Consider the following 22,538-nt stretch of genomic DNA (forward strand, 5'->3'; position numbering starts at 1 on the left):
TGCTGTTGTTTTTATTGTTCTGTTATTGTTGTTATTCAAGCTGTGGGGCTATGCTTGGAGAATGAGTCCACTTCCCAAACCATTGATTGCACATATTTAAGAGAACTCTGCCTAAGTGATGCAGATGGATGTAAACATGCCTGGAGAATAATGGAAGATGCCTGCAATGTGTCAGGTAAAACACGCTCTATACTAACAAAAAGTTTAAAACACACTCAAATAATTTCTTTTTACAGAGATAAAAATAGAATTTGTTCTTTTCTTTCACTATCCTAGGAACTAAGTTTTTTCTCTAAATACCTTACTTAACTTGGTATTCAAGTGATTTGCCTACAATTACTTATTAGTGAATTTAGGTACAAAAGACTGTTCTTAAATTACTCAAAGGCCCTAATGCATTGACACTGCAGGCAACTTTATGCAGGATTTCAGATTATTATTTTACTTATCTCATTAATGTTACAATTATACACATACCTCTCAGAAGCATGGCAACAATTTTTCAAATAAAATGTTCTTTTGCTTATATGTTACTATTCAGGATAACATAGGAAGATAACATTTGTCATAATCAAACACATTATTTATTTGCATGTACATAATGTGAGTTTTATATTTTTGCAACCTATACACTATTTTCCATTCCAACTGTGTCAAGAACAAGTTAAAACATATTTTTGCTTTTAACTAGTCCTATATTCCAAACATTTGAGAGGAGTCCCAATGGGTAGAGAATATGAAGATTGGAAAGTCACTGTCATTTGTTTAACAGAAAAAAAAAGTACTGAATATATCAAGTAACTGAATATATATTGAATGAGAGGATTATAGTAAGACTCCATTCACTAAAAATGATAAACATATTATTTAAGGGGACATTGCCCTAATATTATTATGACATAACTTTTCAAAACACCCTATACTAACATAAGTTTTATCAACTTGTATAATGAATATGATAAAACCGTAAAAACCCAATAAACTTTCTGGCATATTCAGTAAGAGAACTCCAAAGTGAAAAAATAAAAATATATTCTTTCATGGCTCACTTTGCTACTCCAACCATTTCATGAAGAATAAATTCTGTACTGCTCACAACCCTTTCCTATCTGCCTGAGCTTCCTCTACCTCCCAAAAATGTAAGGTGGAGTGTGTTGGGTTAAGAGGCAACCACCCATAGTTCTAACAATGTCAACATTCACAATCTCCAACATCAGAGCTCCTGTCCAGCCACAAGATTTCAAGGAATTACATAGGATGTAGACAAGGAGCAAGATTTCCTTTTCTTCCCTGCCCTTGAAAGGAGTACATGCAATGTTCGTACACCAAAGAAAGTTATAGGTTTCTAATCCAACATTCTCATTACAGTTCAGGAAAAGAATTTCAATTGCAAGTTTTCTCAAATAACATAATAATATTAAGATGAGAATAAAGGACAATGACAAAAAAAGTCTGTTATTTGTTTTGATGATGAATCTCCTTGTTACATTTTATAAGGCAATTTAAAATATCACATTCAGCGTGTCATGAATTATAACATATTTATTGATTTCAGTATACAAATAGCAAGTCATTTGCAGTGAATGGTAAATTTGCATAATTATACCATGCATGAAGTTGAAATAGAAATATTCTCAAATACACAAATGAAATGTACTCAAGTAGTTTTATTCAGAAAACTGAATAAAAGAAAATTGTTGGGTAGATGAATATGGCCTTTTAAATTAAAGCAGAACATGAAATATTGGTAATTATGAAAGATGCACTATTCAATAATATTAAGTGCTTTCTAAGAGTCAGGACCACATTTTTTTCCATGATAAATTTAGAGCCACTTGCTTGTCTCTTATTATTATCTTGGAATGACATGTAAATAAAATGAGGTTAAGACCAAACAGCTAATACAATTGCTAAACTGACAAAATAGCTAAGATTACAGAGCATTCTGGTCACCTCGTGTAAGGGCAGCCTTGATTATTATTAAAGAGAAAAAGTTGGCATTCTAAGTGGGGACAAATCTCCTTTAAAATACAGGAAGTTTTATTCTATTTTAGAAAGTAAATATTGGTGGAGAAAACAGTAGAAATAGTTTTTGCTTGAAAAGTCAATTATATGGACATGCTGTAGCAACCTCAACTCTAATAATGAATTACTAAAACTAATACGTTAAAAACTTTGGGTAGGGGGAGGCTCTTTAAAGCTTTAATGTATCTTGGATAGGAGGCCTCAAAAATTATATTCAGATTAATATCTAGAGTGTTATATGTTTGACTGTGAAATCCAGGCAACCCCTGCCAGATGAAGGATTCATCCACCCGTAATTTAAGTATCTGGCCTTTAGCAGAAAGCAATTTCCAATTTAAAAATTGTTTCTGCTGTACCTCTCCTGTACCATTAAGAAATTGCTTGGAAAAAAATGCATCAACAAATCAGGTAATACATTGTTATATGAAACATTTACTGTCATTGAAAAGTACAATGTCAAAATGAACCACATCTATGTAATTTGATGAACTCTTGTTTTTTCTGGTTACTTGATTAATTCTTCATGTAATTTAAGGTTCTGTGAGCTGTAGATCTCAGTAAGTGCATGATATATTTCTGTAATTGCTAACCACAATTTTCAAGTTTCATTCTATCATAATTCATTAGTATTATAGATTCACTCATTCAATACATATATTTGTGAGGCTCACTATGGCTTTGCACAAGACTTAAATGATAGAAGATAAATAAGGTACCATTTCTGTTGGTAAAGAATACAGGGTCTCCTGAGGAAGACCAAAGTATAACCACTTACCCAGAATTATGCTTGCCTTTGGATAGGAGAACTTGATTATTTAATATGCATGTATTTATTATCTACTCAAAGTGCCAGCCTGATGGTGAAGTAGTGGTAATCAAGCTTGTTGGCATGTGTCCTGAGCTTACAGAAAGATTTTCCAAGAGATACGTGGGATCCAATAGCCCTAATGTAATCAATTTCCATATCCTCAGTGTCCCTATGTACGTTCTCCGAAAAGTGGTCAGCTTGGGAATGCACCTGTTTTCACAGAGTTCTCACCTCTTCTTTCAGAATCCTCCTTCCCCCACTTTATAAGAGAAAGGTTTACCTCTCATCTATCTTGAATGGTTTCATTGTCCAACCCCTCCAATCATTACTGGACAGTTTTCTGTTCCATAATTTTGCCTTTACCAGAATTTTATATAAATGGAATTATATAACATGTAGCCTTTTGAGCCAGTGTTCTTTTATTTAAAATAATATATTTGCGATTCATCAAAAAATTGTTCTCTTTTTTGATGAGTAGTATTCCATTGTATGGTTATTCCATAAATTGGTTATCCATTCACCACTGAAAGTCATTTACATTGTTTCCAGATTTTTAGAGATTATAAAGCTGCTATAAATAGTCACATATAAGATTTGTATGAATATAAGTTATTTCTCTTTGGTAAAAAAGTATTGGGTCATATAGTTAAGTGTATGTTTAACTTTATAAGGAACTTTAATACTGTATTTCAGATATGAAGTCACCATAAATGTATGAAAGTTCCAGTTGCTCCACATTCTCAGAAGCACTCACGTTTTTTTTTGCCATTCCAAAACATATTTAATGGTATCACACTGTAGTTTTAATTTGCACTTAAATAATAATAATGTTGATCATATTTTCATGTGCTTATGTGTCACCTCTATATATTATTTGGTAAAGTCTCTCTCCAAAATTATGTAGTTTAGGTTCTATATTTAGGTCTATGATGCATTTTGAGTTAATTTTTTTATATGGTGCAAGCTATGGGTCAGATATGTTATTTTGCCATATGGATATCTAATTGTCCCACCACATTTGCTGAAGATATTTTCAATTTCACTTTTCTCAAAAGATCACTAGGCTGTATATTGCTGGCTCTACTTCCAATTACCTATATTTCTATACTTTTGCTAATATTCCACAGTCTTATTTATTGTAATTTCATGGGATATCTTGAAATAAAGTAGTGTAATTCTTTTAATTTTTTGCTTTTAAATAGCTGATTCAGCTAGTCTCCTTCTTTGTTATCCCATATAAATTTTACAATCAGCTTGTAAATGTCTACAGAAAAATCCTGCTGGTATTTTGATTTGGCTTACCTCAAAACTATAGACCAATTTGGATAGCACTGACATATTTACTATGTGAGTTTTCAAATCCATGAACGTGGTATATCTCTCCATGTATTTAGGACTTCTTTGATTTCTTTTATCAATATTTTGTACTTCTGAATATAATAGTTCTTACATTTTGTTAAGATTTACAGATATGCTTCACTTTTTTGATGCTGTTGTAAAGGGCACTTTATTTTACATTTTAATTTTCAATTGATCATAGCTAGTATACAGAAATACAATTGACATTTTATATGGACATTTTATAGTTCTAGGGGTTTTTGTTTGTTTTGTTTTTTGTAGAATCTATAGGATTTTTTATATAGATAGCCTTGTTATCTACGAATAGAGAATAAAGAGAGTTTTATTTTTCACTTTCCAATCTGTAAACCTTTATTTCTTATTCTTGCTCTATTGTTCTGAGTAGAACTTCCAGTATAATATTAAATAGGATTGTTTAGTGTGGCCATTTTTTGTCTTTTTACCTATCTTATGAGGGATGTATTTGGCTTTGCACAATAAAGAATGGCTTTTGCAGTAGGCTCTTTGCAGGTTCCCTTTATCAGGCTGAGGAAATTCCTTTCTATTTCTAGTTGGCTTAGATAATTTTTATCACGAATGGATAAGTAGATGTTAAATTTTGCAAATGCTTTTTCTGCCTCTATTGAAATGATCATATGTTTACTTCTTTAGTGGTACTTGGTAAATTTTATTGTTCATTTTTGAATGTTGGATACAGCCCTTCATTCTGAGGCTACATCCTGCTCAGTCATGATGTATTATTGTATTATTCTTTTTATATATTGTTGGATTAAATTTTCTAATATTTTGTTGAGGGTCTTAAATCTATGGTCATGATGCATATTGGCATGTTATTCTCTCTTCTTAGAAAGTATTTGTCTGATTTTGTTGTCTGGGTAATACTGTCTTCAAAGTGAGTTAGGAAGTATTTTCTTCTCCTCTAAATTCTAGAATAATATAAAAAGAATTGGCGTTATTTTTTCCTTAAGTGTTTAATTCAATTTACCAATGAAGATATCTGTGCTGTTCTTCACTGGAAGGTTTTTAAATGTTCAGTGTGTTTGTTTCAAGACTGTTCTATTTCTTCTTTTGTAGTTTGTCTTTCAATGAATTTGAAAGACATTTGTTGGATTTATGTTGAATTTTTACTTTTAGAGTTTCCATTTTACCCTTTCTTTTAGTTTCTATCACTCTGCTAAGTTGTTCCTAATATTCCCAAGTTGTCCTTTAAAAGTCTGACAAAGTTCAGGTGATGTCCTCAGTTTTGTTCAAGTACTGGATATTTGTGCCCTTCCTTCTCTCTCTTTCTGTGTCTGTTTCTCTGTATTTATCTCTCTGTCTCTGTCTTTTTTCTTTCAGTCTTTCTCTCTCAATTTTGCTCGACATTATTTCTTTTGCATTTGATTTGACTTGAAATTGATCCTCACTTTTTAGTTTCTTAAGATGAAATCTTATCAGCGATGTAAGCATCTCATTACATGAATTTCCTTCCAAGTGCTATTTTAGTCACATCTACTAATTTTAATATCTTGTGTTTTCATTTTTATTTATTTCAAAATATTTTCTTATTTCCCTTCTGACTTTTTTTTTATTTTTTTGCTGTATGCGGGTCTCTCACTGTTGTGGCCTCTCCCGTTGCGGAACACAGGCTTGGACGCACAGGCTCAGCGACCATGGCTCACAGGCCTAGGCATTCCGTGGCATGTGGGATCTTCCCAGACTGGGGCACGAACCTGTGTCCCCTGCATCGGCAGGCAGACTCTCAACCACAGTGCCACCAGGGAAGCCCCTGACTTTCTTTCTGATTCAAGGTTTATTCATAATATTATTGTTTAATTTCCAAATATTTGAGGATTTCTTAGATATCTTTGTTAATCATCTAATTCCAATAACATTAGAGAACATATTTTGTATGGTCTCAATTCTTAATGAAAATGATAACTGCTAAATATCACCTATACAATGTGATACACGTGAGTTGATACACATGAGATTATACACACACAATTACACACTTAAAGTTATACAAGAAGAAATAATGGAGACTTAGAAGCCTTCATAGAAGAAATAACAGACTTGGGCTTTTTAGGGTGAACTGGGCTCAATAGGGAGATGAAATAAAATGGATGTTCTAGACAGAGGAAGTAGAATGAAGCAGAAGACATTGGAGAGCAACACGTTCTTGGTAAAGCTGGATTATAGAACAGAGGAGTCTTAGGAGATACTGGAAAGAAACCAGATGTTAATAAGAAGGAGGAACTTATTAAACTTACATATCTTTCTAAGGAGATTAGACTTCAAAATGTTGTTTTGAGGAACTACTAATGCATTTTAAACAGAAGACTACAGAATCAGTATTTTGAAGGATATCGTTTGTTGGCAGTGGTGTAAAGGATGGAATGGAGGCAGGGAAGGATGCAGGCCAGGGATATCAGTTTGGGAGAGAGATGACTCATGCCTAAACTACCACACTGGTGCTGAGGACTGTAAGGATAAGAGATATTTAAGAAATATTTATAAATTACAATCAATAGTAATTGGTTTCCGTTGGATATGAGGAGTATGGAATGTTGTTAAATGTGTGGTAGAAGCTGCTGGCTTGAGACAAGGGTATTGCTGTACATGGAGACAGGACTGGGGACAGAAGTGGTGAGTTATATTTGGAGAGTTTGCATTGGGAGGGCACACTATGGCACATTCATGTTAGAAATGTTAATATTTTGTTTTACTTTTCACATGATGAGTATATAGTTTAAAAAAAGCAATGATGGAGTGGACCTCATCTGGCTGGCATTTGGAAACATGGGTCTCACACTGAGGAGAGTATCCTAAAATGGACATACAGATTTGGGAGTCAATGGTTTGTAAGAAACAGGTACAAGAATGCAGGAGGATAAGACTGGCCAGGAAAAGATATGACGTGAGAATATAAGTATTTTTATAACAATGTTTTCAATCTAGTTGATGAAACCACAAGGAAGTTTTTAAAGACAGGAAAAACAAAATCTACAGGAAGAATTTTGAAGCCAGTGAAAGAGAGAAAGACACAAAGGAAATAATCGACAATTATAAATGCAGAGAAGTCAAATAGGATAGAGACTAAAATGACATTAATTAGCTAATGAGTAGGTCTTTACTAGTTTTAGGTTGAAGTAGGCTGAAACGAAAGTGTATAGAAATACTAAAAATATTTATTGACTTTTGTTTCAAGATAGTAGGGCTAGTTCATTTATATCTCAATGGCCATTTCTATCAGACCAAGATGCTGGCAAAATATAGTTACCAGCCACAGGCACATACAAATTTAGAGCAGTTAAACTGAAATCAGTTCACATTTAAACCATTTTTTTCCATAATAAATACTTGTTAAATGCTATTCTGTTGTAATGTTGATAAGCCAGGAATATAGAAACCCTGTACAGAGGACCTGAATGATCTCACAAATGCACTTCATGATGGACCTGGCCTGATCATGGTGTTTACCCAGAGCATCAGCTGCTTGCTTATAATTTAGCTCAGAGTGGAAAAGGAAATGATAATTGAAATCTTATTATTTCATCCTATTTTAACTGTAGCATCCTCCACCAGCTCTTTGGTCATCACTCCAACAAGATACAATGCCTCTCTCTCTCTCTCTCTCTCTCTCTCTCTCTCTCTCTCTCTCTCCACCTTGCATTCCCAAAACATTTCTCAACATATAACAGACATGCACTTTTCTATTCTTTATTATAGATTGTAAACTTCTTGAGCAAATCTGCTTTGACATTTCTTCCTTTTTTTTTGCTTAATATGATAAATTTTCAACATACTGCCTGATACCTAGTAACTGATCAATAAATATATCATTTAATTTTAAACATATTTTGAGCATCTAAATTATATATTCATTCATAAGATATTTATTATTCAGTTAATATGTGTAGATATCATATAAATGCTGGAGGATGGAAATAAAGATAGGTTAAGACAGTCCCTGCTCTTGGTTAGCTAAAAACATAGCAAAGTAAAATTGGCATTTAGCTAGATTATTTCATTTAGCCTTGATTATTAAATATAAATATATATATAAATACTCATACATATATATGTACTGTAAAAGAGATTGACATTTAGACAGATTTACAGATTATTTCAAAATATATAATTACCAATATAATAGAACTAATTATATGAGGATGGCATTAATTCACATACATCCCATCCACACAAGTCTTGCATATGCTGGCCAAAAGGGGTAGGAGAGATGTTCTCTGTTCCAGTAGAGAAGCCTGATTTAAATAATTATAGCAATCCATGTGAGCTGTTGTTTGATAAATGTGCAAAACTTTATCACAGTGTGTGTCTCCAAACCCATGCAGTACAGAGGCTATACTCTGAACAGTGCTTCTAAGAATGCCCTGGTAGTTTTTAAGTAAACATTTTCATATCATGAAATAGATTATACTATCTTTATCTTGCATGAGGCATTTGTAAAAACTAAGGTATAAGAAAGTTCATTTAATAAACAAAAGAGAACAACCTTTTTTTTTTTTTAAGAGAAGAATACCCCAGGGGAAAAAGTTACTTTGGGAAGAATGGTAGGGTCAAGGAAGTTTTCATTGTGGAGATCCACATGAAGGACCTCAGAGGAAGATAAGACATTTTAGAATTAGACAGTATACTTCTGAAAGCTTAGATTAAGCAAGTAAGGATTCTTATATTGAGGTTGTTTTCCTTATCTTTTTTCTATAAAGTTTATATAATTATGTGCTTATTGGAACTCTCTAGTAGAACATGCATTCTCTATGAGGATATAACCCCCAAGGGGTGAAAATTGGTTCTTAGGGATGAGCAAAAAACCTCTCACTTACATATAAAGCATAGATATACATACAGTCCCTAAACAGATGCATACAGATGCAAAGATGCAACAGATGCAAACAGATGCAAACAGATATATATCTGTGGAATTAAAATTTCACGAGGGGTAAGGGAATTAGGAAAAAACTGTCTAAAAATGCTTCTTAAAGGGGAAATAATGAAAAACTGTGGAGAAACACTTTAGTATAGGTAAATTTCTAGGATAAAATGGAAATTCACAAAATTTTATAGAAGAGAAATAATGGATTATAAGTATTTTAAGTTACACATGATTTCTACCAAAATGATTTCTAATCAAAATGTAATGAAAAGATGAAATAAATGAGGATAAAATATTAAATGAAATTGAGCATTACCATTATGTTTAGTTACATAATCTATAAATAATTAATATTTTTCTTTCAGTTTTTTAAGAAAATCAAGATCATTTGTAATGGCTCTCTTGCAATATATTTTTTCAATGGCTTTTGAAAGACAATAGATATTGGTATATTTATAAAAGATATGTCTATACACTTTTTAGAAAACATTAAAAGGTCATAATATTTAATTTTTAGTCATTTTTTATTTATAGAAGAATCAGCACTGTCCTCATATTTGGCTGCACAATCCAACATCACACAATGGCTCCATCAGAAAGATACGTCATTAACGATTGACAAAAAGAGCTACTGCGTCGTGGCAGCACGTATCTGCCAGGAATCTGAACATTGTGCTCTTTTGTATGAAAATTTTAAGAAAGCCTGTGGGAGGGAATCAGAGCAATGCAAAACCCTTGATGGAAGCTACTTGTGTGCAGCGTTAAGAGAAAGTCTGAAAGAAACAATCTTGTGGAATTGTCAATGCAATGACCCTTCAGAAGTAAAATGCATTGAAATTTGGAAAAGCTTGTTTGAGGACATTTGTATACAGGATGCTCCGATGAATCCAGTTCCAGCCTTCAGTGAAGACAATGAAGATGAATTCAACCTAGACATTGTTTCAGGTCAGTATTCAAGGGAGGAATTTGGGAACCTTAAGTATAATCACAAATATGAGTTTACTAAAGACTTTGCTCTGCCCTTTCTGCCTGTGTTTCTCTTAGACAATGAAAATTAAAAAACGTAATACTATGACTATGTCTAAAAGGGGTTATGAAGAAAGACATAAATGCTAAAAGGTTTTAGAATAATGTGAATTTTATTCATTCATTTATTCATTCATTGAACAAATACTTATGAGACATTGACAATGTGCTAAGTCTTAAGTCTGGTGCAGCAGGATCAAAACAACAACAACAAAACTGTCCTTCATTTAAGAAGCTTCCTATTTTTTAGGGGATTTAAAAAATTAAATAAATAGATAATGTAGTAAGGGATGATGATTTATTTAGTTAATAGATATTTCTTTGAGTGCCTACCATGTCCTAGACCATGTTCTAAGACCTGGGGAAAAAGCAGTAAAAAAAAGTGAACAAAAATCACAAAAACCATTGCTCTCTAGGGCTTTACATTCTCAGTTGAGGAGTGTCTTGGTGATTTTCCCTGGAAACAGACTCTGAGACAGAGGTTTGCATACAGAGTAGTACTGGGCTGAGGGCGCAGGAATAAAATCTAGAAGTGAGAAAAATAGGATTAGGTGGAGGGAGAAATTGAAAGGCAAGACAATGACCACAACTAACAGTTGATTCCACAAGATGTTTGGCTCTGTAATGGCCTTTTAGAGATGTCATCCATTGAGACATGGGAGCTGCTCCTTTGAGCCCTTCTCATGGACTAGCCCTTAGATAGGAGCTGTCCCCTAGAAAAGTCTGCACCCTTGGATGTGGCAACTTCCTTTGGATGAGGCAATGCTGGAAAAGGACCAGCAGATGGGGAAATGAATACTGGGATCACCAAAAGGGGGGTCTTAGTAGTAGGCTGTAACATCCATTAAGAAGAAATTAATAGGATAAAAGATTTGAAGATGTATATTTTAAACAGTATGAGTGCTACCAAAGGGGAAACATGGGGGTTGGGGAGCAATAAATTAGGATCTTGGGATTAACATACACACAGTACTATATATAAAATAGATAACCAACAAGGACCTATTGTATAGCACCTGGAATTCTACTCAATATTCTGTAATGACCTATATGGGAAAAGAACCTGGAAAAGAATGAGTATATGTATAACTGAATCACTTTGCTGTGCAGCAGAAACTAACACAACATTTTAAATCAACTATACTCCAATAAAATTTAAAAAAATAAAATAAAATAAATAAACAGTATGAGTGCTAAGGAGAAAAATAATACAGGTAGGGGAAAAAAGAAGTCTGAGTTGTTGGTTTGTAATTTTAATAGGATGGCCAGAAAGTTGATCTGAAGAAATTAATGTTTGAGTAAAGATGGAATGAAGCAAGGGAATGAGTCATGTGGGTATTTAGGGAAAGAACACTTCAGGCAGTAGAAACACAAGCTCAAGGTGAGCTAGGGATAGTCTGGAAGGTTGACGAAGAGCAAAGAAGACACTAGAGGTAGAGTCGAGAGAGCAGGGGGAGAGATGCAGGAGATGAGGTCAGAAATAAAACAGGGGCAGTATCATGAAAGGCTTTGTAGGTCATTTCAAAACTTTTGGCTCATATTCTGAGTGTTACAGGAAACCACTGAAGGATTTGAGCCAAGGAAGTGTCATAGTCTGATCTACATATTTAACAGGATAATTCTGTTTTTTGTGTTGACAACTAACTGAAGAGAAATAAGGCCCAAGTAGGAAGACCAGTTAGGAAGCTTTTGTAATTATGGGTGATGGACCAGTGTGGACAGCTGTCAGATTCTCGATATGTTTTGGTATGAATGGATCATATGGGGATGCAAGGGGGAAAAAGGAATCAACATTGACTCCAAGGTTTTTGTCCTGAGTAATTAGAAGGATGTGGTTGCCATTATTTTCGTTGACTAACATGGGAACAACTACAGAAGATGAGGCTTTGGTGTGGACAGAGGAGAGGTCAGGAGTCAGTTCGGGACATGGTAAGTGAGAAATATTTGTTAGATATCCAAGTGAAGAGATCAAGTAGACAGTTCTAGGTATGGAATTGATATCTAAATTCATTGCATGACACATAGAAGTGAGATCTGTACTGTAGGTATAAAGTGGGGGTCATTCACTGATGGATCGCAAATGAGACCATGTCACTAAATGAGGTCAACAGAGAAATGCATGGTGTCTTGGACGAGAGTGGTAGCAGGGTGAAAAGATATCAGAATCTGCATATATTTTGATATTAATGGATCAAGAAGCGGGAACAGTGTACATTTTGTAATGTGTATGATCTTATAACGCAGATGGAGGTCTGGTGAGTGCATGTTTCTCTGTGTTCCCATGACATACTGTCCTTTAGCTCCTTTTCAGCAATTAAGCTACTGTTTAAAATATTCTCCGGAAAATGTGTATATACCTATGTATGCACCATATATTAGGATTTAATGTGGATTAGGATTTAATGTGCAGATAATTTATTATAATGCATTACTCATATTATATAAAATAGCATGGGTCCATAATAGAATTTGTTTCACCATGGTAAAAGAATTGTTTTTTTGTTTTTGTAATAATTACTCATATTGTGAGTGTATTAGTCTGCTTAGGCTGCCCTAGTTAAATACCAGAGGTTGGGTGACTTGAACAACAAAAATTAATTTTCTCATCATTCTGGAGGATAGAAGTTCCAGATCAAAGTCCAGCAGTGTGATTTTCTGGTGAGAGCTGTCTTCCTGGCTTCTAGATTTCCTGGCTCCTTGCCATGTACTCACAGGACATTTCCATGGGGTGTGTGTATGTGAAGAGGAAAGAGTGAAGAAACACACTAAGGTCTCTTCTTAAGAGGACACAAATCCTACCAGATCAGGGCCCCACTCTTAGGACCTCATTTAATCTTAATTACTTCCCTAGAGACACCATCTCCCACTATAGCCACACCAGGAGTTAGGGCTTCAACATATAAATTTTTGAAGGAGACAGAATTTAGTTCATAACAGTAAGTGAACTCAGTTTCTTGAATATGTTTTAGTCAGTGGCACAGCCATACCCAACAGTTCCAAAGCAGAGCTATTAACCTATCATAGAAGATCTAGCCTAGACTTTTGTATGTTACAAAAGCTGTAGAACTCTCTGAAATTTGCTTATTGGGATTTCCTTCAATATGGAATAGTAGCACAGAAGAAGGAACATCCCAGAAACACAGGAGAGTGTGTTTCAGAAGAGACAGTGATTCTTGAGCTGAGAATTAACCGGTAGAAAAATGAAAAAACATGTATAATGAGAACAGATGGAACAAGGAGTCTGGAAAGGCTGTGACACACCGGGAGGTAAAAAGAATTTTCTTGTGATTGTACCATCATATATGTGCAGTAGATGGGCAGGCAGGGAGTTTGGACAGACAGCTCAAGTCAGGACAAATTGAAACATGAAGAGACACTTATGCCATAACAGAAGTCAGTATCTTAATAGCCAATGGCAAAAATTGAATTTTTATTTTAAAATGTGATAATTCTATTCTACCTCTTTATGCATATGTCTATTATTGCTCCATCTATTTTATTTTGATTTTGTTTGTGTGTCTCTATTTCTTAATAGGTTTGACAATAGGGACTGCCGATTTGTCTTCAATATGGCACCTGGTATATAGTAGGGACTCAACCAATGCTTCTTTTCTTTTCTTTTTTTATAAAGTTGATCTTTGAAAGAAAGAACAATTAAATGAGATTTTTAAACATCATTATTTTAATTGAAGTATAGCCAATCTCTGCTGTACAGCAAAGTGATTCAGTTACACACATATATACATTCTTTTTTTAAAATATTCTTTCCCAGTATGGTTAATCACAGGATACTGAATATAGTTCCCTGTGCTATACAGTAGGACCTTGTTGCTTATCCATTCTAAATGTAACAGTTTGCATCTACCAACCACAAACTCCTGCTCCATCCCTCTCCCTCCCCTCTGGTGATCTAGTGGTTAGGATTCAGCTCCCTCAACCAATGCTTCTCAAATGAAATGTTTTAGCATTAGATGGTCACCAAGTTCACTTCCATCAATGAGAGTCTTCAATTAAGTACTTACAATTCCTAAAAACTCTGGGAGGCTAAGATAGAGGTGGAAATAGTCTTTAAATTGCTTTTCAATCTAATTAAGACCTTACTGGGAAGAGTTTTTTGGTTCAGACAATATTCCTTCTGTTCTTTCTCTCCAGACAGACTCTTTGTTTACTTCTGAGCACATGGCCTAGTCATTAGCATTTGTTTAAATCTTCCAGTAACTGGATACTCAGAGCAGGGCTGTTTAACTGACTTGAATGATATTTCAGGGGTTTATTTTTCTTCATCTGTACCTCACTAATTTTGTGTATCAAGGGTTAAATAAGGGTTACATGAGCTTATATGTACTTTTGCTTGATTATTCACTCATAAAGGTAGTCCACATTCTCCTATTAAATTTAGAACATTGTTCACTAACAAAATACACTCTTTGTTTTCCTTCTAGATAACATGAAAGAGGATAATAAATTCAAGTGGAATCTAACTACTCTTTCCTATCATGGTAATGTTTATAAACTGTTATTTTGATCTGCATTGTAAATACTGGACAATATAATTTAAAATGTAGTTACTAGGTTTCTTAAAGATATGCCATTACAAAATAAATTGTGTGGATATTTTTATCATTCTAATACTACGAAGTGCAACAAAATCAAATCAACTATACTCCAGTAAAATTTTAAATAAATAAATAAATATAATTTTTAAAAAACAAAAAAAGGCAACAAAATCATTGCATTTCTTCCACTCATGTAACATCTGTTTTGCCTATCCATCGTTTATTCATAGTTATGCTGAAGAATACTTTACAATTAAAACCAAAGACTAAGTCTTAATTAAATTTCATAGATATTTTGATCACGTAAATTAAATTGAGGTCTTTTTGTGTAAATGGATGTGTTGGGGGCGGGGCATTCACACATACCTGTGTTTTCCAGAATGTGAACATTTTTATATGTTGGAATAGCTACAGCCTTTAGTCAAGATTTCCCCCCCAAATAAAAAGTGCAACAGAACAAGAACATTTTGATTCGAGCCACTGAACGCACCATTAGCTATATAGCTGAAATGCAATTTCTGAAGATTTACTGTTTACATTTGAGAAACCTGGACTCAAGAATTTTTTTCTGCAGCTCAGTTTTGGCCCTACACACTTCCCATCACTTCTGGATCACAATACGTAGCCAGTGTAGATGAAAGACGATTCAAATAGTCCACTATTCAGGTCCCAGTAAGTTCATACTAACTCTAAGGGGAAAAAAAAGGAATGTTTGCCAAAAATAACACATGGGTACATCATTGTATTTTGCTCATGGACTTCTCACAGTGTTTTGCAGATTCTGCATGTACAGCTTTTTGTTTACTTTTCCACGACCTGGGCATATCATTGCTTTTAGGAATCAGAGGGATCAGGTCCTGTTTGGAAGTGGCGGAGGAGTGTGTGGCGGATGTGCTCTGTAACACACAGTTGGCCCTTTACCTGAAAGCTTGCTCAGCAAATGGAAACCTGTGTGATGTGAAACACTGCCAAGCAGCCATCCAGTTCTTCTACCAAAATATGCCTTTTAACACTGCCCAGATGTTGGCTTTTTGTGACTGTGCTCCTTCTGATGTACCTTGTCAGCAGTCCAGAGAAGCTCTTCACAGCAAGCCATGTGCAGTGAACAGAGTTCCAGCCCCAACTTGCCTCGATATAATTCACAGCTGCCAAAATGATGAATTATGCAGGTGAGTAAAAACACACATACCTTACTTTCTGATTTTGGCACCTTATTTGTTGCAGTCTAGTCCCAACACTTGATCTCATTACATTAGCTAGAGTTCCCACCATCATTCAACATGATGTAAATAAAGCCAGACAATTCATAGTTTTAAATCCATAGTACATGTGTAGTATCCTTTTCGAAATTCAAATGCAGAATATGTTTTTGGAATAAAAGAAATTCAGTTTGTCAGGATTGGGTAGTCATGAAATAGCATTATTAAAATTTCATATTCAAGTGAGACTCATGAATTGCTTAATAGACCTGTCTTGTATGTCAGTTTTATTATTGTTTTTTTGGGGTGTGATTATATAAGGCTGTTAAATGTCATAGAATTTTGACGAGGTGACTCTTTAAACTTCAAAATAAATATTTTGTGTCTTAGGCTGGAGATGAGGAAAGAGCTAGAGTTTGGATTTCCCCAACACACGTGTGCCATGGTGTCAGGAATGCACCCTTTTTCTCTTCCCAACCTCTCACCCTTAATTCTCGAGGCGATGATGTTAGTCATGTATTTGTTTATTCAAAAAATAATTACCAGGGGCTTCCCTGGTGGCGCAGTGGTTGAGAGTCCGCCTGCCGATGCAGGGGACACGGGTTCGTGCCCCGGTCCAGGAAGATCCCACATGCCGCGGAGCAGCTGGGCCCGTGAGCCATGGCCGCTGGGCCTGCGCATCGGGAGCCTGTGCTCCGCAACGGGAGGGGCCACAACGGTGAGAGGCCCGCGTATCGCAAAAAAAAAAAAAATTACCAGGCGCTTACTACTATTTTAGGCATCAGGGTACAAGATACAAAAATGCCTGCCCTGTGGAGCGCACACACACACACACACACACACACACACACACACACACACACACACACACACACACACACACACACACACACGTGCAATAAGGGGAAATGTGAATGGGCAGAAAGAGTGAAAGAATTGCAATACAAATGGGGTGGCCCCAGTAGAGACATTTTATCAGAGTCGAATAAGTGAGAAAATGAGCTTGTCTCAGTAAATATCGGAAAGAAGAGATACCATAAAAGGACGAGCCAGTGCTGAGGAAGAAATGTGTGTGGCATGATCTCAGGCAAGGAGGGTAGAGTGCACAAGGGAAAGAGGAATAGAGAATGGATTTACTCAGAGAAATAAGAGCGGTACTGGGAGATTTTGAGCAGAGGTGTGAATGATGTGCTCACTTGTTAAAATATCCACTCTGGCTGCTAGTTGAGACTAGACTTTACCTTTGCAGGTAACTCCTCCTGGAAACCATAAATTGAAACCAACAACTTGGCTTTCTCTTCTCCTCACTGTGGTCTTCGTTAACACATTTCCTTATATATTCAAGGTGAATTGATCTTTTGTGTGGTAAGAAAGCCACAGTTAAGTGAGCCTCTTTGGACATGAGTCAGAAGATGGAGGAAAGAAAGAGGATACTGAATAAACCTGATGAATCAAAACTACCTGTAACATTGATATTATCACATTAAAGGAGCTTTATTTAACAACCAGTATTAATTGGGATGAAGCTTCTGCTTCTTCTTGGGATAATTATCCCAAGAAATTCATATTAATTTGTTTGCCCAGTACCTTCTATTAGGGACTATTTTATTTAATTGTATGTAAATGAATAAAACTCCATATATAACAAATTCTTTTAAAGGTCAAAATAAACATTTAGTGTGGAGAAGTGGCTAGGTGTGATAGCTCAGGGCAAGATTTGTCACATTTGTCACCTTGCTTGAACCACTGGCAAATGAAATTTAATGACATCACTTCCTGAATGGGCTGATTCTTGGTGAACTGCTTTCCTTCCGCCTTTTAACTATCCTCACACCTTTACTGTCAGGCAATCCAACTGGCAAAGTAGCTGCAGATCTTGTAAACATTTGTCAAAAAAAGAGAACTGCTTCCCTATAACACATATTCTGTAAGATAAAGGGTAAAGATCTCAGCAGAGTGCTAAACCATTGACTATTTTTTTTTTTGCTTCAACTTATATAGAATGTCAAAGTTCTTAAGAAAGCTTTATTTGCAGATCTTTTCCTGCAAATGTTTATCAGTTATTTTAAGTTTTACTAATTATTTCTCTTGAATGAATAATAAAATAAAAATATTTTTTACAATGAAATTAAAAATTTTCAAACTCATTTATATCTCAAAAATCCTTATTCAGTGTATTATTGTATTTCATTGATTCAAAGATGCAAAATTTTTGCACATTTTAATATCCCTAACATGTTTGGAATGCGTCTTAAGCTCAGTGACCAAAAACAAAAAGTATTAAATTAAAACAATAACAACTGGCAACAAGTGATTTTCGTTGTAATAAAATAATGGTATCTCCTATAATCAATGAAATGTGGTAAAAACATTTGATTGCATTATTTTTCTCATATCACAAATAAAATATTACTGTCTATCATCTATCTTCACTAGCAGTGAAACCAAATAACATTTTACCCAGCCAGAGGACACTTTTTTTTTAAAGTAATCCCTGTAAAAATGCCAGATGTCTCCATGGACGGTACCAAGCTTTACCTGATTCCACTGCCAGGGCCCTGGATATTCTACATCATTATCTTTGAGTTATTAGTATTCAATTTTCTCAGGATGATATATCTGAGTTTCCCTATCAAATACCATATTTTAATGTCGAGTGATGGGATCCGCTGCTACAATCCTTGAGAAGCCCTGTGATGGATTCTGAAACACAAACTCTTGCATGAACCTCACTTTGGCATCAACACATCCTCAAACTGACTGATAGAGTTGGTGATTTTCCTCCACAAGGACGCCAGGGTTTCACAACCTCTCCAAAGTGCTTGGTGCAGGGTCTGGAACACGATATGCTCTCAAAAGACTTCATCTCATTTCCCTCTACTTTTGAATATCTGTACTTACTTAATTTTTATAATGTTTTAATATACAGATATATGTCTCTTCTTATGTAATTCCTGTTTTTTATATATTAATTCAGGGAGTAAGGATTGTGTGTCTTTTTCTTTTCACCATGTGCAAATAGTCTCTGAATGAACACTTTATAGAGGTGATGGAAATATTATACAATATTAGTTGTCAAGATGAAAAGACAAATTCTATCATTTTCTCAAGCAGATTTTGCCTTAGGGAGATTTCCAGTATTTATATTAAATTATCCTTAATGTAATTCAGATGGAAAAAAAATCTCCAAAGAAAAACAACTTCTTCAGTGAGAATGTTAAGACTTTATCATGGATCTTTCCTGCAGAAGCCCTTATACATGGGGCAAAGCAGAGCAATTGGATTTGAAAATACAACTTCTGTCCCTGTGCCCGCTTACTCTTTTCATGATTGGTCTTGAAACTCCTCTGTTTATTTGAAAAGGCCAAAGAAGATGACATAAAGAACTATTTTTTTCAATTAATTTGCCCAATACAGATACACACTGGGAGGTGAGATTATATTTTGCCAATTATAAATGTTTAGGAATTTACAGGAAATTACAATACATTGTTTTTCCATATGTATGAACTCCAGAAAGTAGTGAAAAAAAGTAATTGCTTACAAGAAATTTTACCTACTTTTTAAAAGCAAAACTCCACAATAGACATATTTAAGTGCCAAGGAATATTCACAAAGTATTACTATATATTAGGTCACAAAGGCAAATGTAATACATTCTGTGTGTAGAAATTACACAGACCATATTCTCTTACATTTTACAATATAACCAGAAACTTATAGCAAAACTAAAAACAAAATAATCAACTCTATTTTAAAACTTACTCTTTTAAATACTTAATGGTTCAAGTAATAAACCAGAATAAAAAATTTCAGTATATCGAGAAAATAAGGATAATGAAACAGCTACACAGCAAAACATTTCAAACATAAAACAAAATTTCTATAATATAAAATATTTTGCCGTATTTAATTTTTTCAAATAATTTAGATAGTAAGTATACCAAAGTACTTTTTATAATATTTTAATTTTTAATTAAATACCCTTCAGTTCATCATTTTTGCAAAATTTCACAACTACTTTTTTGAATGAAATAACTTTTATGAGGAGATAAATCATGCAACTTAATTTGTAAAACATATATTTAAGAAAGACTAAATGGCACCTGTCAACCTCATAGATGACAACCAATACTGCCAATGCTTACATCTAGATGACATCTTATATATAAAACCCTTAATTGCATTAAAGGAACATATTTGTTCTTCTGGATTCAGAATTATATGCTCAAAAACTTTTTAGTATTTTATTAAATATAAATTCTAATATATTAATTAATTTTTACCACTGTATTTAAAAGCTGATTCCTTTAAGATGACTTAAAATACAAGATTATTGAAAATAATGTGATTTATGGATTTAAGCAGAGTAACATCATGAAAGCAAATAAGCGCAGGACAAATGACATGTACTCAGAGGGTTTTCATGCATGTTTGATGGTGACATATTCAAGACAGCGAAAAAAATAATTATACATGATAAATAGGAAGATTAATATTCTTGGTTCCACTAAGTAGATTTTCTTACTGTGAAAGTTCCAAATATGAAATTATTGTACACTATCCAGATTTTATTCAATGCTAATACAGCAAGAATGATATATGTAGTCAGAAAAGTTATGAATGGATATGGTTCTAATGGATTATCTCGACCATTAAATAAACTCATGTTTTGCTTTAAATTAGCTCATGCTGCCAGAGAACCTCAGAGCATTTTGTTAACTCTAATTAGTCTGCCTAGAAATATTGAGAAAGAATACAGTACCTCCCATCCTGTGGGAAAACTCTCTGGAAAAGTCAAGAGACTTTTCTGAAATCACTTGGTGGGAGTCAATGGCCAAATGCTAGTCTCAAAACCACATTCTGCTTCAGAAATTATTGCTAATAAATCTCGCAAGGAGTTCTTACTACAAATCATCGCCCAGTGAAATAAAATTAGTAATGAAGAAAGAGTCATCCAGGGAATCCTAAACTTAACCTCTGTCTTTCAACACAAAAGGAAAATAATTCACAAGTTTTCTTCTGCACTCTCTGTTGGGATATTTAAGTGTACAAACTTAGTTTTCAACTATGTTTATAAGCATCTAGAAGGCATTTTGCTTTATGTCAGTCTTTCGTTAGGTGAGGCAACACTACATGTTAGTGTGAAATAATATTATTCAGAGACTAATTCCACTTCCTGACTCTTTCTAGGAGGCGCTATAGAACATTCCAGGCAAAGTGCTGGCAGCATGTGATAAGAAAGTGCCATGAGGATGAGACCTGCATCAGTACCTTAAGCAAGCAAGACCTCACTTGCTCCGGAAGTAATGACTGCAAAGCAGCTTACATTGGTACCCTTGGGACAGTCCTTCAAATGCAGTGCACCTGTAGGACCATTACCCAAAGTGAAGAATCCTTGTGCAAGATTTTCCAGCATATGCTTCATAGAAAATCATGTTTCAGTAAGTTACCCAATTATATATATATACATATATATATAAACACACACATATATAATATATTTCTTGTTTTTGTCTATACAGCACAAAGTAGTAATTCAGCATAGAAAATTTGGTCACAAAGTCAACTCTATGTTTCTAATTTTAAAATTTATTTTCTGATTATGCTTTGCACATTTGCTATTTTACTCTTTTATCTGCAAGTGATACATGTTGTTAATTTATATGATTGATCACTCCTAGGTGTCACATTGATTTCAATATCAAGAGCCTAAAAGGTTTATCCTACCAGATAACGGAATGTAACAGGTATCTATTGCAAGTAACAAACCAACCCAAATCTTGGTGGCTTGAAATAATTATTTATTTCTTCACAATTCTTCTCACTGGGCTTGGCTCAGTTGGGTGGTTCTTCTGATGGTCTTGTTTGGGGTCTCTCATGAAGGTACAATCGTCCGGTGGTGAGACCAAGGCCAGTCCGTTCAGGTGTTGTTTAACAAGGACTGTTGGCTGGAATGGCGTGGTTCTTTTCCACATGACCTCTGCAGCAGTAGACCCTGGATCTTTCATGGTGATGGCAGCATCCCTAGCAGCTAATCCCCAGTGAACAAGTACTTGTCAAGCATCTGCTTCTGCTATATTTGCTAGTGCCCCACTGGACAAAGCAAGTCACATGGCCAAGCTCACAGTCACGGTGAGAAGGATGTGTATATCCAAAGCTGGATTCATCGGGGGTAGTTAACAATCTACTATATGGCTGTCCCAACCTAAGTAAAACGTATTTACCCTTGGATTTAGTTATCTCCCCTTGGTCTTTAATATGTCTGCTAATCTACCTGTATGAGGGAATGGAAAACACATTTTCTAAAGTTATTATGTACAGTATTTTAGGGATAAGAAAACAGATTTAGGAATTTAAATAATTTGTCTACAGTCTCAAAGGGAACAAGTGGTTGAGAGAGATTTGGCTATAAGTCTTCTAGGAAAAAGCCTAACAATGTGATCACACACTAATTCAAGACCTCTCCATCATCTACCTTCAAGGTTAATCCATGCAACTATGTGAGTCCCAAAACATCCCTGGCTCATAAGACCCTAGGTGTAACCAAACCACAAGCACCATTTCCAGGAAGGAATAACAGACATTTACCATTTCATTGCAAAAAATCTTTATATTCATACAAATTTTGACAGATACATATCTGTATATATCTAACTATAAACAGATACACACATTTTTAAAAT

At 34.6% G+C, this 22,538-nt stretch overlaps 1 protein-coding gene across 1 annotated transcript in view; it reads left to right on the forward strand.

Moving 5' to 3' along the window:
• The window catches only part of GFRAL (GDNF family receptor alpha like), a gene marked incomplete at both ends in the record, with an annotated part of 59,421 nt that overhangs the window by 6,404 nt on the left and 30,479 nt on the right, over nt 1-22,538 (forward strand). The window contains 6 exon segments of the mRNA XM_082663499.1: nt 41-175; nt 2,285-2,383; nt 2,386-2,433; nt 14,540-14,596; nt 15,492-15,822; nt 21,046-21,296. Of these exon segments, the coding sequence (XP_082519625.1) occupies nt 41-175; nt 2,285-2,383; nt 2,386-2,433; nt 14,540-14,596; nt 15,492-15,822; nt 21,046-21,296 (921 nt within the window).

This window comes from Grampus griseus, assembly GCF_964374135.1.
Source record: "Grampus griseus genome assembly, chromosome: 10".
Lineage (NCBI taxonomy): Eukaryota > Metazoa > Chordata > Mammalia > Artiodactyla > Delphinidae > Grampus > Grampus griseus.